A 15430-nucleotide genomic window follows, 5' to 3' on the forward strand; every position below is an offset into this window, starting at 1 on the left:
TGTTCCTATTCCATAGTGTCTGCTCTCCACATAAATGTCTTCTCTGAGAGGCCTTTCCCGGCTATCCGATCCGTGAGGGCAAACTCTTCCGAAACAACAGGTCCTCGTGTGCATAGGCCAACCTGAGGTGCTATGAGGCCAAAGGCAGATACAGGCAGAGGAGGAACCAGAGAGCACAGTTTATTGGCAGACTTACCAATAAGTGTATTAGTTTTGGGAGACAGCAAAACCAACTGCATCCCACCATATGAGTCAGAAAGAGAGTCACATATATGGGTTAGGATGAAGTGACTGGACCCTGACCAGGGTGTACGTGTCTCCTTTCCAAGAGCCAGGCACAGATTGGAGCCTGGATCTGTTTTAAAGGCCCCATGAGTCATTCTCAGGATTTGGTCTACCTACGGTCTGAGGTGAAACCACACACCAAAAAACGGACTGTGGATTCTCCAGGACAGTCATGACAGTCCAGATTCGAGATGACTGTGGTTGTATCAAGCAGAATCCATACATACAGAACCCATTCCTGCCTTCTGCCTCCTTTTTTGCAGTTATTTTAATATTTTAAGTCTCTCCCTCAGTATGTAACCTGAATGAGAACAGGAGCAGGATCGTGTTAAACGATAGCCCACCGTGGGGCCTAGAACACACCAGACAAGTGAGAATGAAATGAATAAAAATGAATGAACGTGGCCCAGCCAGGAGGCTGGTAGGGAGAAGATTCATAGGCTATCCATTTGCAGCATGACCTGAAGCTTTTCAGGATGCAATAGGAAGCATGGGCAGGGTCTCTGGCAGGTAGTCCTCTCTGGGTGGAACCCTTGGCAAGAGCCAGAAGGAACCTAGGCAGGGTCAAACAGAATGTCTTGCCAGAGAATTACCCAGAGTGCTTCGTGTGGGCTTGTACACTTTCGTGTACACACCTGAGCGGATACACGTGTGGTTGTGGAAGCAAGAGGATGCTTTGGGTGTTCAGCACCAGTCACCTCATTTTTTGTTTTTGTTTGGCTGGCTCGGATTCACCAAGTAAGCTGGACTGGCAAGCCAGCTAGCTCCAGGGATCCTCCTGTCTCCACCTCTCCCCAACGCTGTGGTTACAATCGTTTCCCCACGCATTCTAGACGTGAACTCAAGTTTTCTAACGCTTTACCAACTGAGCTATCCCCAGTCCTAGGGGGTCCTCATTCAGCATGCAAACTCAGATCCCTCAGTTCCTTGCCCAGGCACCGGAGTGCCCAGCACGGTCCCTGGAGGAGCTGAAACGGCGAGCACTCAGATCAAGAGAAGCGCGTACGTAGTGGGCAAAGAGGCAAGGGGCCGAGAGGGTGACTCTTGGGACAAGTGTCAGGCTGCCGGCCAAGAGGGCGAGTCAGGTGCCCTGAGGCTACTTGTCGCGCCCCCCCCCCCCCATCTCCCTCGGGACCTTTAGCAGCACTTGGCTTCCAGCCGGAGGGAATTCCTTCGCCCAGCCCCACAGCTCTGCCTCCCGATTGGCCGATGCGCCATCCGTCGTCCCACTTCGACCAATAAGACCGGCGAGGCACCGGAAGCCGGAACAGGAAGTGAGGCAGGGTCCGGCGGCGTCTCCTGCTAGCAGCTGTTGCAGGTTATCATGAGATGCCTTGGGCCAGGTCTGAGGGCTCGGCGCCTGTTCCCACCCCGCTACCCGCCGCAGCCGCCGGGGCCTCGGGCGCCTCGGCTGTGCAGCGGGCTCACGGCTGGCGCCATGGACGAGCTGCTGCGGCGAGCCGTGCCACCCACGCCGGTCTATGAGCTGCGCGAGAAGACGCCGGCGCCCGCCGAGGCGCAGTGCGCCGACTTCGTGAGCTTCTACGGCGGCCTGAGGGAGACGGCCCAGCGCGCCGAGCTGCTCGGTCGCCTGGCGCAGGGCTTCGGCGTGGACCACGGCCAGGTGGCCGAGCAGAGCGCCGGGGTGCTGCAGCTGCGCCAGCAGTCGCGCGAGGTGGCCGTGCTGCTGCAGGCCGAGGACCGGCTGCGCTATGCCCTCGTGCCGCGCTACCGCGGCCTCTTCCACCACATCAGCAAGCTGGACGGCGGCGTGCGCTTCCTGGTGCAGCTGCGGGCCGATCTGCTGGAGGCGCAGGCCCTCAAGCTGGTGGAGGGGCCGCACGTCCGGGTAAGGCCCCACTCGGGGGCCCCCGCCTCCACCCCGAGGCCCTGCCCCTTCCTCCTCGCTTCCTAGGTCCTTATCCAAGCCCCCTGCTGCCCTCCGGCTCCGCCTTGCCCGCAGCAGGTACACAGTGCTTACGGCGGCGTGGTACTGTCAAGGGGGTACCCATTGCGCTTGCTCCAAAATAGCACTCTTAAACTGCGCTGTACCTGAACAAGGATGGAGCGCGGCCTTGGGCAGAGTTTGAGCGTCTACCCCAAGCGCGGCACCGCCCTGACAGGTTACAGGAAAATTACCTAGATGGCCAGAAGTGAAGGTCACCGTCTTAGTCTCCAAAGCCTCCGAGCTCAGCCCTAGACGCAGTGATTCTGAGTTTACTTTTTAGTACTTCAACTTATGACCTGCTTCCCCAGAGGGATCACGTAGCTTGCAAGTAACGGAGGTTTAAGTAGCTGTGACCCAAAAGATTGTCTAAGGTTGCCCCCAGCCCTTTACCGTTACTATTAGATAGAGAGGAATACTGGCCCGACCCTGAGTTCTTGCACAGCGATACCAGCATTTCAGAAGTTCCTGTCATTCAAAGGTTCATCTACTTTTTCAAAGCCAAAAACAGTGGAGTGATTCTGTCCTGACTCGTTTGAGAACTCTAAAACAGGCATGACAGTTTATTCTTCTAGACCCTTGTTTTCGGTGATAAGCATCTTCTTTACGGTGAAGGGCACAGATAGCTTCTAATGCCCATCCAATTCCAAATTCTGATTCTGGGAGTTCCTTTGCCAGCCGGGCTCTCAGCTCACCACGGCTGCTGACACTGTAACCCTGAGACTGACTGTGGGGAGGCGCTTGCATCTGGCCATCAGAAGCAAGACACACTTGGACATTTTACATACAGGTCCCCTCGCTTTTTAGTCTTGGCTGTCCTCGTAAGGGAGAAAGACACTGCCAGCTGCCGGCCAGGAGTCATGAATGAGGCTTGGAGGTATTTGTCAGCGAAGAGGGAATAGCCACAGCCTGACCTTTGCCCTTCTATACGGTGCACACTTTGGAGGCCCTGTGTGTTCCTCCACCTAGATCTAGGCTAACTGCCCTGCTTAACTGCACACAGTTAAGCCACTCAGTTGCTTTATCCTTCTCGCAGTTGTATAACATTTTCTCAGTTAAGTCACTTTGATAATAGAGATTTGATTCCTCTCCCTAGCATTTGTCGGCCAGGATTTGGTATTGTCACCTGTCACCAGGAGAACTAGAGTGTGGATGTGTACACGCATGAGCCAGAGGTCAGCCTGGAGTGTCGTCCTCAGAAGCTGTTAGTTTTTGAGACAGGCTCTCACTGAGACTCAGGACTCGCCAGTTAGATTAGGTGGGCTGCTCAGTAAGCCTTTCTGCCTGTTAGGCAGTGGAGTGCCTCATGAGTACTCTAGCAAATTCTGTGTTCTAATAAGTTCTGTGTTAATTGTGTGCTTTTTCTGTGTTAGAGCATAGTTTATTTTTTGACAGGGACAGATATATCCGTATATCATCCGCCCCCCCCCCCTCGCTGTGGCCTGTGAGCTGGAGCTGTACTTTCTTGGCCCCACCCATTTTTCCCTGACAATAGCTCTGCCTGCCCGCCTCCCTCCCCCCCCAGCTCTGGGCTCTCCACAAGGCAAAGCAACTTTCCCTCGCATACCCCAAAGAGGTCACTCTAGAAAGCCAAGCATCTTAGAAGAGGCCGGACTTTCCACTGAGAGAAGAGCAGCACTGGGGCTGAGTGCAGCAAGGGGGGCGGGGGAGAGGTCGGGCTGACAGCCTGATGGTTCCTTGGGCTCTCAGGCATCTCAGCTTCTCCTATGACTCATAACTGCTGTGTTAATGAGCAGAAAGCACAGGAGACTGTTTCTGTTGCCTATTGTGTGACCTGGTGACCTGGCCACTCGCTGTGGTTACTTCCCTCTGGAACAGCAGTTATAGAAGCAGTGAGACTTCTCACCTTTAGCCTACATCCCCTGTTCTTGTGTCCAGCATCACATGCCACAGCTGTCAGCAGCCCAAAATAGAAGAGGCTTCGAGAGGAGAGGCGTCATCAGTGGAGCCAGGGTTCCTGGCTTTTTCCTGCCGTGAGTGTCAAAATGTAGCCCATCATGCCTGCACAGCCAGCCTGTTCCAGCCCCACAGTGAGGGCACAGAAGCAGCTCCCCAAGCCCCAGAGGATGGGTGTAGGATGTGTTTGCATTTTTCCCTAGGGATAGTTAGTGTTTCTTAGCTTACTCTTTAAAAATGGAGATCTGAGACCTTGAAGGATGATCAGGGTCAGGTGCAGAGTATGCAAAAGCTTCTTTGTTCTGTTTTGGAGACCAGACTGGCCTCAGAGTCATAGAGATCAACCTGCCTCTGCCTCCTGAGTGCTGGTGTGTACCCCCACTACACCGAGCTCTTTTTTAAATCCTTGTGTATGTGTCATGGGTACAAATGCACATAGCATCAGTGGTCAGCCATGGCATTGGCCCTTGTCTTCCAGCTGCTCACTGCTGCGAATGCTACAGACCTGCAGCTTCCAGGTGTCCTCTTGACTCTCCTTAGGAGTGCTGTGTCCATGTGTCCAGCTTCCACTCAGGTTCTGGAGATCCACTCAGCTTTGTATTTTCAAGTGGGAGGCGCTTTACCCATTAAGCAATCTTGAGCCTGAGCATGAGGGTTCATAAAAGGCTCTCCTGTGTTGCCAGCCCGTGGCTCTCCAGTCACCATTCTCAACACCTTCTCTGTCTTCTTGGGGATTAGTATGGGGGTGAATGCTTTGACTAAGGTGAACTTTGCCCTGCAGCGCCTTCACCCGAGTTTAAAAAAAAAAAAAAAACATAAGGTGAAGGACCTGCATAGCTTCCACCCAGCCGCTTTCCCAGTTTGTGTCCTTTCCAGGATGGGCCACTCTTGTGCACCCGGCAAGCATTCCCTTCCTGCTCTTTCACACTCTCCATGAGCCTGAGAGTTGTGTGCAGCCATTCAAAACCCCTTTCTCACATTGAACAAGGTTCCTTGGTCCTGGGTTTGTACTCTGCACCCTGTAAAGCTGCCCAGGACAAAACTATGCCTCCTGGCACTTAACTGCATGAATGGAAAAGCCGTATTTATGTAAAGACTTTTCTTTAGATGTGGAAGGTCGCCTCAGTGAACCAGAAGCACTGGGATGTTTACTGTTTTGTCTGTCACTGTGGAATTCACCTCTGACTAATAGACCCACAGTCACAAAGGTCTGTGGAGCAGAGAAGTTGGTCACTTGGGTTGATGTCTGGAGTGAAGCAGCCCCAGGCTAACCCTGCTTTTTGGTGTCCTGGATTGGGGGTGTCCTGTTCTGCTCTGAAAAACCATCACAGTCACCTCCTGGCCCAGTGTGACTGCTCTAAAATTTTCTATCCCAGAAACTACCAGCTCACAGTGGAAAAGACGAAAGAAAAAAGTCAGCAAAAGCCATGCTCCTGATGTCATTGAGGCTCCCAAAGCCATTACAAGACCCCTTTGCTTACAGCTCATTGTCCAGAAGTCAGGCACATGGTCACTGCCACGTGCAGTACAAACTTGAGCCCGGCTGGAAGCATGGGTATGGACTCCGAGACATGAGGATATAGAAGTGTATGTCTGTCAGTGGGTGGATAGACTCCTGGGGGGACACTGGCTTCTCTGAGGCTGCCTTCCTCTCTCTTGCCCAGGAAATGAATGGAGTACTAAAGAGCATGCTGTCCGAGTGGTTCTCCTCTGGCTTCCTGAGCCTGGAGCGGGTCACCTGGCACTCCCCCTGTGAGGTGCTTCAGAAGATCAGTGAGTGAGTATGGCGGCCGTGGCCTGCATGGCTTTTACTTCACCTGATATATGAACACACTCTATGTGGGTTCTGGACTCTTATCACAGGGAGGGTGGAGATTGGGGTGCACCTCAGAAAGACCCTAGCCAGTCTGTTAGTCACCCAAGGTTATTTAAAGCAAATGGCCTCATCACCAAAGCTATAGGGACCAATTGGAACAAGTCTTGGCCTGAGAGGTCAGAATGTTGCTATTTCATCCAGTTATTAAAATACCCCGCCAGCATAATCACATCACATTCAGGGCTCAGTGCAACACATACCCTGTTGTCCTGCCCACACTCCACATTGGCCCATATAATTGAGGGCCAGAAAGCATCCTGGGATGTAAACCTTGGTAGTGTCTACTATTCTTCCCCGTGCTAGAAGTAGGAACTTGTGGGATAAGACTGGAGACATGTGTATCCACCAGGGTTTACAGCATGGAAATTTATTTCCAAAGCAAAGATAAGAAGCAGTGTTCAGCAGCAAGAAATTCCAGTAGGTTTGCCTGAAACTGCTGCATAAATGCACCTGAGAGCCCCACAAAGTCCTCTGAAAGCAGGTGCTGAATGGGCAGCACATCCTGTCATCCCAGTCCTTGGAAGGCTGGAGCAGGAAGATCATCCGAAGCTCAAGGTCAGACCAGCCAGGACTGTAAAGCAAGACCCTGTGTCAGGACAGACAACGTGGTGTTAGACGCTGAGCAGAAGTGGCTAAGAAGATTGGACTCAGCCCTTGATAGTTAATAATTCTCGCATCTGTCTAATCTCTGTATTGCTTGGTCAGGTGTGAAGCTGTGCATCCTGTGAAAAACTGGATGGACATGAAGCGGCGTGTGGGGCCGTACAGGAGATGCTACTTCTTCTCCCATTGCTCCACCCCTGGGGAGCCCCTGGTTGTCCTGCATGTGGCTCTGACCGGTGACATTTCCAACAACATCCAGGTACTTACAGGTGGTCCTTTCAAGACAAAATAGGCCTATCACTGTGTGGGGTGTGTGTGTTGGAAGTCTTCTACTACATAGGTCTCAGTGACTAAATTTAGATCATAAAACTAGGCAGCAGGTGCCTTTACCACTGATCCTTCTTGTCTGACCCCAGTATTTTTTTATGTTGTTTTTCAAATAGGTCTCACTATGTAGATCAGGCTAGTTTCAAACTCACAGAGATCTGCTTGCTTCTGCCTCCCAAATTCTACATGACCATACCCGGCTTCCAAGTATTTTTTAGATGGTGATCTTTAGTATGATCTTTTTAAAAGACTCTACTTTAAACTCTGATGGATAGTGTGACTGGATAGGTAAAGTCTCCTGGTGTGTAGTTTCAGGCCAGGCCAGGATAAGCACTCACCTGACTGTGGGGACTTCGAGTTGAGAAGAGCTTGTTGTCAGGGGAGGCTGCTTGCTTGTTTCCCGGCTGCCCAGACTCCCAAAATAGTCATACAGAAACTATATTATTGAAATTACTGCTTGGCCAATCACTTATGTGTATTGCTAGCTAGCTCTTATATCTTAAACTAACCCATTTCTGTTATTTTATATTTTACCACGATGATCATGACCTACTTGCAAGGTCCCAGCTAGTGGCTCACGTCTTTCTCCTCTGGCGACTCCTTGGCTTCTCTCTGACTCTGCCTGTGTTGACTATAGTTTCTGTCCTGCCTGATCCCACAGCCTGTTCAGCCCCAAAGAAACACACAGAGGTGTACATTAATTATAAATGGTTGGCCTATTAACTCAGGCTTCTTATTAATTCTTATAACTTACGTTATCCCATAATTCTTGTCTGTGCTAGCCATGTGGCTTGGTACCTTTAATCAGTGAGGTATTCTCATCTTGCTTCCTCTGTGTTTGGATGATGACTGCAAAATGAGCCCTTCTTCTCCCCAGAATTCTCCTCTGCTTCCTGCCTGGTTGCCCCACCTGTACTTTCTGCCTGGGTACGGGCCAATCAGAGTTTTATTAAAACAATACAAGACTATTGTCCCACAGCAATAACTCCCCCTTTTCTTTCCAAAACAAGAACTCTGAATCTAATGTCCTTTGTTTAGCTTTTTTTCCTGACCATTATCCATAACAACTTGTAACCAACACTCTAAACAAAGATAGATATCCATAATCCATCTTTTGGGAATGTGAGCATAGTTTTCCAGTCTACTTCCTGCTGACTGGGGGTGCTGATAATCTTATAGGGACCTAAAGAAAATTTTAAATTATGGTCAAGTCCTGACTGGAGTATTTTGTAAGGTTTGATCATCTCAGCCAGCAGTCTTGAATTTTCTTAACCCAGAATGAATCTACAACCTCTCATTTCCTGTGGAAACAAAAGCAAAATCTCTTCTCCAAGTAACATACCTTTTGACTTAAATTTTGAAGTCAAGGTATTTTCAAAATATATATGTTGTATTAATCCAGCAGCATTTGTAATCAAATGTCTTTTAGCAAGCTGTTGTTCCTTCCTCACTTGTCAAACAATTCAAAGACAACACAATAACATACAGTATCCAGACTCTCTGTGTATTTTCCATCTTTATGTGGCTTTATTTTAAACTCTATTTCTTTTATTTTTAATTTTTGGTTTTTGTTGGGTTTTTTTTTTTTTTTGAGACTAGGTTTCTCTGTGTATCTTTGGCTGTCGTGGCACTTAAAAGTATTGCCCCTGACACATTGCCCTTCACACAGTGTATGAAGCAGCTTGTTCCAGAGGGGCTTGGGAAGACCAAAGGTGCTGCTCTTCAGCAGAGCTGGCACGGGTCTCCAAGTGATGAGCAGGGCGGTGTGAAATTGTCTCCTCCAGAGTTTTCAAAACAGATGACCTGAGCTACCAGAACCTGGGAGTGGGGATGGAGACTAAAGTCTCCGGCAGCACTTCTGCTTCCATTGTCCTGTGACTCAGTGTGAGCAGCGCACATGGTGCCCTTCTGAGGCGTGTTGCCGGTGTTTTCCAGGGCATCGTGAAGGAGGACCCTCCATCTGAAACGGAGGAGAGGAACAGGATCTCTGCTGCTGTCTTCTACTCCATCAGCCTGACCCAGCAGGGCCTGCAGGGGGTCGAGCTCGGGACCTTCCTCATAAAGCGAGTGGTCAAGGAGCTGCAGGTAAGCATGGTGAAGCAGAACCCCAGCTCCAACAGTCTCTGTTGTCATGGCAGGTGAGCCCTGCCACCTCTCTGGGGACACAGGATTCAGATAGGAGGGGTTGGAAGAAAGGGAAGGAGGCAGAACAGCATCAGGTGCCAATGGGCCAGGCTAGGAACCGAAGGAGCAGGCATCTGAAGAATAGCATTGCACTGGCTATGCAGCACACACGTGTCATCTTACTGGCTGTTCAGCACACATGCGTCATCTTATTGACTACAGCACACATGTATGTGTATGTCACAAGGACATGAGCTATCTGGAGAGACCTTGCCTGTTTTGCCCTGCACTCCTGGTGGCACACATCAGTCACGTATGTCAGCATGGCCACCTATCACTCTCTGCTGCTTCAGCCCCTATAATACGGTTGACAACCCTTCCCACCATGCCATGCCAGACACTTCCTCCCTGCAGCCTTCAGGGCCTTGTGAGGGAAATTCGCAGGTTAGGCCAAGCAATATGAAGGTAAATACATTAGCTTACGTTGGTCTGATTTCCTTTATTTTGCTGCCCGGGAGGGACACATTACCTGTCCTGAGACAACAATGCTGCAGTTTCTCCTTGGCCCAGTTTTTCTGGCTGCCCTGAGGGGAGCTAGGTGGCCAAGTGAGGCGAGTCTACCTCTGAGCTGCTGACAGAGACTGCATCGGCTGCTTCCTGCTCCCTCCCTCTTCTGCCCAGGCACAGCATACAGTGCAGACTCACAGTGCTGACCTCACAGCAGAGCCAGTTGCAGTTGAGGCGCTTCCATGCTTGGCACTGCCTTACACTAGTAATGCGGTTTGCTCATGTAAGGCAAGCAGCCTGTCACTGAGCTACAGTCACAGCCCCCTGCCCCTCATCCGCCCAATGTAACACTTATTTTGAGACAGCGTATCTCAAAGTTTTTCAGGCTGGACTTGAACTCATGACCCTCCTGTGTCAGCTCCTGCATAGTTAGGATGACAGGCTCACACCAACATTCCTGAAAGGAATCAGATGTAGATAATTTTGTGTTTGGCAATCTGCTTTATCATCAATCTACCTCCATCCCTCAGAGATAGTGAAAGCAAATCTCCTCTCCCTGTTGTCTGCTGAAGGTGTTAACAAGTGATTCAGGGAGAGGAGACTCAAGAGGACAAGGAAGACAGGGAGAAAACAGGATCAAGGATTCTTGATCCACCCAAGACCATTTCATTGGCAGAGCTAGAAGCTTGACCCAGGAGCCTCCTGTGACTCAGAGTCCTTCTGAGTGTCCTCTCCTGAATGCTGGCCCCGCCGGGCTCACTGGGGTTACAGAGGAAGCAAACTTGAGAGCGCCAGTGCTCGTGAGAAGAGCACGGGAACCCGTTGACTGATCTTTACTACTGGTCTGTTTTTCTAAATTGATAAGTAGGACTTGTACACACTGTAAACTCAAATACAGAGTGTAAAATAGCCTCAGCTGTGGAAGAGCTGCAGAGAAAGGCCAAAGGCACCTGACATGCTGGACTCAGAGCTGTGTTTTCACAGCAGTGGAATATTCCCATAGTGGGTTTACTATGTTTATAACCAGGGAGTGCTTATGTTTAAGACTGTCCGTAAGATCTCTGTGTGATTTGTATGGTGCTGACGAAGCCATGTCCTGTGGTAATACATATTTGCCTGACCCTGCTGTCCCCTCTGCCACCACTGAGGTAGAGCAGGACAGTCACACAACATGGCATCTGTATGTCAGTCAAGCATCCTGTCTCTGGGATACTCGTAGGAGAGGTGTGGTGCAGAGAAAGTAAAGCCCACAGTCCATCATTAGGGCCAGCTCTCTGCTTGTAAGCAAGGCACCTATTCCTGACCTCTGTTTCACCATTGTGTCAGTGGTGTGACTGGAGATATCATGATTATAGGCTAATCTTGGGAACGCAAGATGCCTCCAGGCCTTGGAGCTCACCAGCGTCCTCGTGGACGTGGCTTGAAAGAAAGTCCAGCTATGCCGTCAGCTGACCCTGCTGCCGGCTGCAGCACACGTAGGCTATGTGTGGGGACTGTTCCTGTGTGTGTACCCCCTCCTGATTATGTGCTCTCTGCCTTCCCTTTTCCTTCCTGCTGTGCAGAAGGAGTTTCCTCACTTGGGGGCCTTCTCAAGCCTGTCGCCTATACCTGGATTCACCAAGTGGCTTCTTGGCCTCCTGAATGTGCAAGGAAAGGAGCATGGGAGGAACGAGCTATTCACAGACTCAGAGTGCAAAGAAATCTCAGAGGTCACAGGTGACCCGGTTCACGAGAGCCTCAAGGGCTTCCTGAGCAGTGGCGAGTGGGTGAAGTCAGAGAAACTGGTGCAGGCACTGCAGGGGCCACTGATGAGGTTGTGTGCCTGGTACCTGTATGGTGAGAAGCACCGAGGCTACGCCCTCAACCCAGTGGCCAACTTCCATCTACAGAATGGGGCCGTGATGTGGCGTATCAACTGGATGGCTGACAGCAGCCTGAAAGGCCTCACTAGCTCCTGTGGCCTCATGGTCAACTACCGCTACTACCTGGAGGAGACAGGCACCAACAGAATCACCTACCTGGGCTCCAAGAACATCAAAGCCTCTGAGCAGGTCCTCAGCCTAGTGGCCCAGTTCCAGAAGAACAGCAAGCTCTAGGGACATCCTCCCAAAGCCTGGGCCCTTGCTCAGAAAGGAACTGTGTTTGATGGGCCAGGCTTACTCAACGTAGGAGCCTTTTCAGGGAAGCCATAGCTGTGCTGTGTCCCCTGACCTCAGTAGGCACTCAGGAGGCCCCACCTCAGCTGTCACTGTGCTGGCCGACTGACTGCTTGGAGGAGGTGCCGGTGTGGGTGCACACTGTGGGAGATAGCACTGTGCTCCTCCAGAAGCTGCCCTGCTGCCCCACTACCTGTGCCTTCAGGAAGCTCTACACTCTGCAGTGTCACCCACAGGTTGCCCGGGACGGAAGCCAGAGTACAGACCCTAGGATTTTGTAGAGCTGACAGTCATGTCTTCCTTCCTGTCTGCGTTGTGGCTGCCATTGCAGCTTACAGCTCAGACTGGAGGCTTTGTGACATGCACAGGGCATAGTCGGCCCCTCAAGTATGGTGCTGCTTGAGGCCAGGGTTGGCTTATAGGGCTTACATGAGATTCCAGTTCATAATGAACTGAACAGTAAAGAACGAGTCTGTTCTATAAACACTAAACATGATTGTGCACTACACACCTTTCTTCGAGTGTGCTTCACTATGGACTTTTCTTCAAGATCAGAGTCCTGGCAAGGCTCAGTCAGCTCTGAAATGTCCACAACATCACATCCCCAGCCAATCCACTGGGAACAGAGTATGGATAAAGTCAGGTGCAGGATGAGGAGTAGAGAGGAGGTGTGTATGTGTGTGGTTGTCTGTATCTCACCATGTCTGCATGACTGAGAAGGTCTGTATGTGTTGATGTGTGTAACTGTGTGTGTATATATATGCTTGTGACAGGGCTGGAGACGGGAGGGTTTTGTGAGTGTATCTGTATGCATCTACATCCATACACGTACATCTGTGAGTGTGTCACACATCAGCAGGCACAGGGCTACTACTCTCAGTTGGACATGCATGTCCCTTGCCTTCATTGTCTGCATCTTCTAGACCTTCCCAGATTGGCCTCCCGCTGCAGAGGGATGGCTCCTGGAAGCAGCTGGGATTAGGGGCTAGTGTCCTCTTCACCCAACTAGAGGCAAGGAGTGGCCAAGGCAGGGAGACCTCCAAGGCATAATCTGTCCCCCAACCTCACTCAGTACCCTGTTCTGCAGGTCACCCTCAAACCGCCTGACTCTCTGCATCAGCTTGCTGACCACCCTTTAAAATGTAGCCCTGGAGCCCCTCCCTCCCCTGACCTTCACCTGCTGCTAGCACTCCAGTAATGGCTTCCTTTGTTGTGTTCTTGGTGCTAGGTCATCTGACCTGTTGGGATCCCACCATGGCCCGACCCTTCTAGCCTGCAGGGCCCTCCCAACAGCTCTGGAACCCCATCCTCACTAAGACCTCTGGCAGGATGCTCCTGTTGATACAAATGGGAAAATAAAAGAACACTTCTCAGTAATCCCACTTCCCTTCTCAGGAGCTGGGGGATCTAAATGAAATGAGGATGGTGGGAATGTGGGTACTGGAATTAGCACAGCATTTGTGGTGTGGTAGATCGCGCTGGTCCCTTCCCAGGCCAGCTGGTCATTGTAGTTGCTGTCCACCCATTGCCATCAGACAGCACTACTGTGGGTCCCCTGCCTTGTCCAAAGGGTGCAGAAGAGTGGGGTTTGGGTTAACTGGTCCTTGCTCGCAGAGCCACATCAGCCCACACAGACCTTGAACCTGAGCTCGGGGTGCAGAACCAACTCTAGGTTCCCAGAACACTGAACTAGTGGCAGGCTGGGAGCTGGAGAGGGATGTGGAGTTGGAAGGGGTACAGAGCTGTGGGGGACCACAGAACTTTGGGGGAGCAGAAATTGGGGTGCATGGAGCTGGGGATACATATAGTTGTGGGGGAACAGAGCTAGGGACATAGAGCCATCACTTCCCCTCCTCTCTTGTATGCCTGGTCTGCTTTGCCACCAGAGGCTGTCAACACGTGTTTCAGGGAGCCCCTCTCGTCTCCATTCCATGAATCTCATTTAGGCTGACTAAACAGCAGTTTTGGGCATGAGCCCAGATGGCAGATCCAAATCCCAGTGCACCAGTGGCCACATTTCAGGCATCAGCCCTTGAGTGACCATTGTTAAAATTTTCACGTCACCACTGTGCATAAAGATTCAGTATTTTATGTCCTTGAATATAATCTAAGGCTGAAAATAGGTGATTAAAAATAATAGTATCAATAGATTCTTGTTAAATTGTGGCTTCTTTCATAAAGGGGTAAGGCTGAAGAACTTGTCTGTTGCTAAAGTGCCAGGACCCACATAAAGATAGGACATGATGACACATACCTGTAACCCTAGCACTGGGGAGACAGAGACTCTAGGACTCCCTGGAGCTCGCCAGTCAGCTGTCTAGTCAGTCATAAGCCCTGACTTGGAAGTGACCGCAGAAGATAAACAGGACAATAGCGGATGATGCTTGATGTCAGCCTCTACACTCCATACACACACACACACGATGCTTCACACGCACAAGGGGAGTGGAGCACATTAGAAAACAAGAAGCACCACCAAGGCCAGTCAAGCCTGAAACACTCTCGCATTCCACCATTTGTGAAGCGAAGGCTAACTCAAAAGTCATAGGTTGTGCTGCCACCAACAGAGTGGAAGGGGTCGGAGTGAAGCCTAGGCAGGCTCAAGAGGAAATTCATCTGTGGCCACCAGCACCCTTGGCAGGAGCCCAGAGATACAGAGCAGAGCCGAAGATGATGTGTGTCCGCCTCTATCTCATCCAGATCTCACTGGCCTCCAGGGAGTCTTGACGAAGCCACTCAGCTATCTGTGAATCTTGCACGCTGTGGACATGTCACAGCCTGGCCCAGGTCTGCAGCCTGTGGTTTCAACGGAGAGTTCCTAGGACGCGCTGTCTTAGAGCTCTACCGCAGATCCCGTAGATCCCGGTGCGTTACTTTCCCCAGGGAGTCCATTTTTTTAAAGTTGTTAATCAGGAGCAAGAATTTTAGAATGTTTTGTACTGTCCTACTTTCACGTTTGGTGTGTATTCTCTGTTTTATCACATTTTTTCTATTTATTTATGCATGTATGTCGGCACTCATGCTGTGGCATTCGTGTGGAGGCCGGAGGACAACCTGAGGAGTCAGTTGTCTCCAATGGTGGGTCCCAGGGCTTGAACTCGGGCAGCGAAGTGAGTCTTGGCATTAGGGCCCTTACAGGTGAGCCGTCTCATGAGCTGTGTGTTTCTCTGTTGTCCCCCTTTCTGTGCGCATTCTCTGGTACACACTACCTGGGCCCTGCGCTCACAGGAGAAACTTGTAGGAAGGAACCTTCGTTAACTATTTACATATTTATTGTCAGCTAACTAATGACAGGCTTCTATCAGCTGTGGTCGGTGTTCTCAAAATGTTTAATTTGGCTTTTTGGAAGCTACAACACATTTTGTAATAGAAACAATAGTTCAAATAAAGGCAGGATTCCTGCACTAGCCTGGGAAGTCTGAAAAATAAAAAAAAAATAGCTCTGTTGCAGCTGGTCCTTCAATAGCATGTAGAGAGGTTCATTTATCCCATACAAGATGCACTTTTCTTTAAAGTATATATACAGGAGCAGAGGTCACCCAGTTTAATATTCTCTCCCTATATGGCAGGTGTGAGACACCTCGAGCTGGCAAAGGATGGATTTCCAAGCAATACTTGTTGCGTGGGGATGAATGGTTGAGTGATGCTCTTGCCCATGGAAGAATTAGATGTCGTAGTGTACTAATACAG

General features: G+C 50.6%; 1 protein-coding gene across 1 annotated transcript; it reads left to right on the forward strand.

Annotated features, from left to right (window-relative positions):
• The first annotated feature begins 1546 nt into the window (after window positions 1–1546).
• Mlycd (malonyl-CoA decarboxylase) lies at window positions 1547–12248 on the forward strand. The gene is made up of 5 exons (XM_038312713.2): window positions 1547–2134; window positions 5812–5924; window positions 6729–6885; window positions 8889–9038; window positions 11147–12248. The coding sequence occupies exons 1-5, from the start codon at window positions 1610–1612 to the stop codon at window positions 11678–11680; spliced, it is 1479 nt and encodes a 492-aa protein (XP_038168641.1). The 5' UTR covers window positions 1547–1609; the 3' UTR covers window positions 11681–12248.
• The last annotated feature ends 3182 nt before the right edge of the window (window positions 12249–15430 follow it).

The sequence above is a fragment of the Arvicola amphibius genome, chromosome 15 (assembly GCF_903992535.2).
Source record: "Arvicola amphibius chromosome 15, mArvAmp1.2, whole genome shotgun sequence".
NCBI lineage: Eukaryota > Metazoa > Chordata > Mammalia > Rodentia > Cricetidae > Arvicola > Arvicola amphibius.

Bases quoted from the DNA above. Each gene is read 5' to 3' on its own strand.
- Mlycd (XM_038312713.2), top strand. From the start codon at position 1,610: ATGAGATGCCTTGGGCCAGGTCTGAGGGCTCGGCGCCTGTTCCCACCC. The intron at 2,135-5,811 runs GTAAGGCCCCAC...TCTCTTGCCCAG, and splicing joins TGGAGGGGCCGCACGTCCGG to GAAATGAATGGAGTACTAAA. The intron at 9,039-11,146 runs GTAAGCATGGTG...CCTGCTGTGCAG, and splicing joins GAGTGGTCAAGGAGCTGCAG to AAGGAGTTTCCTCACTTGGG.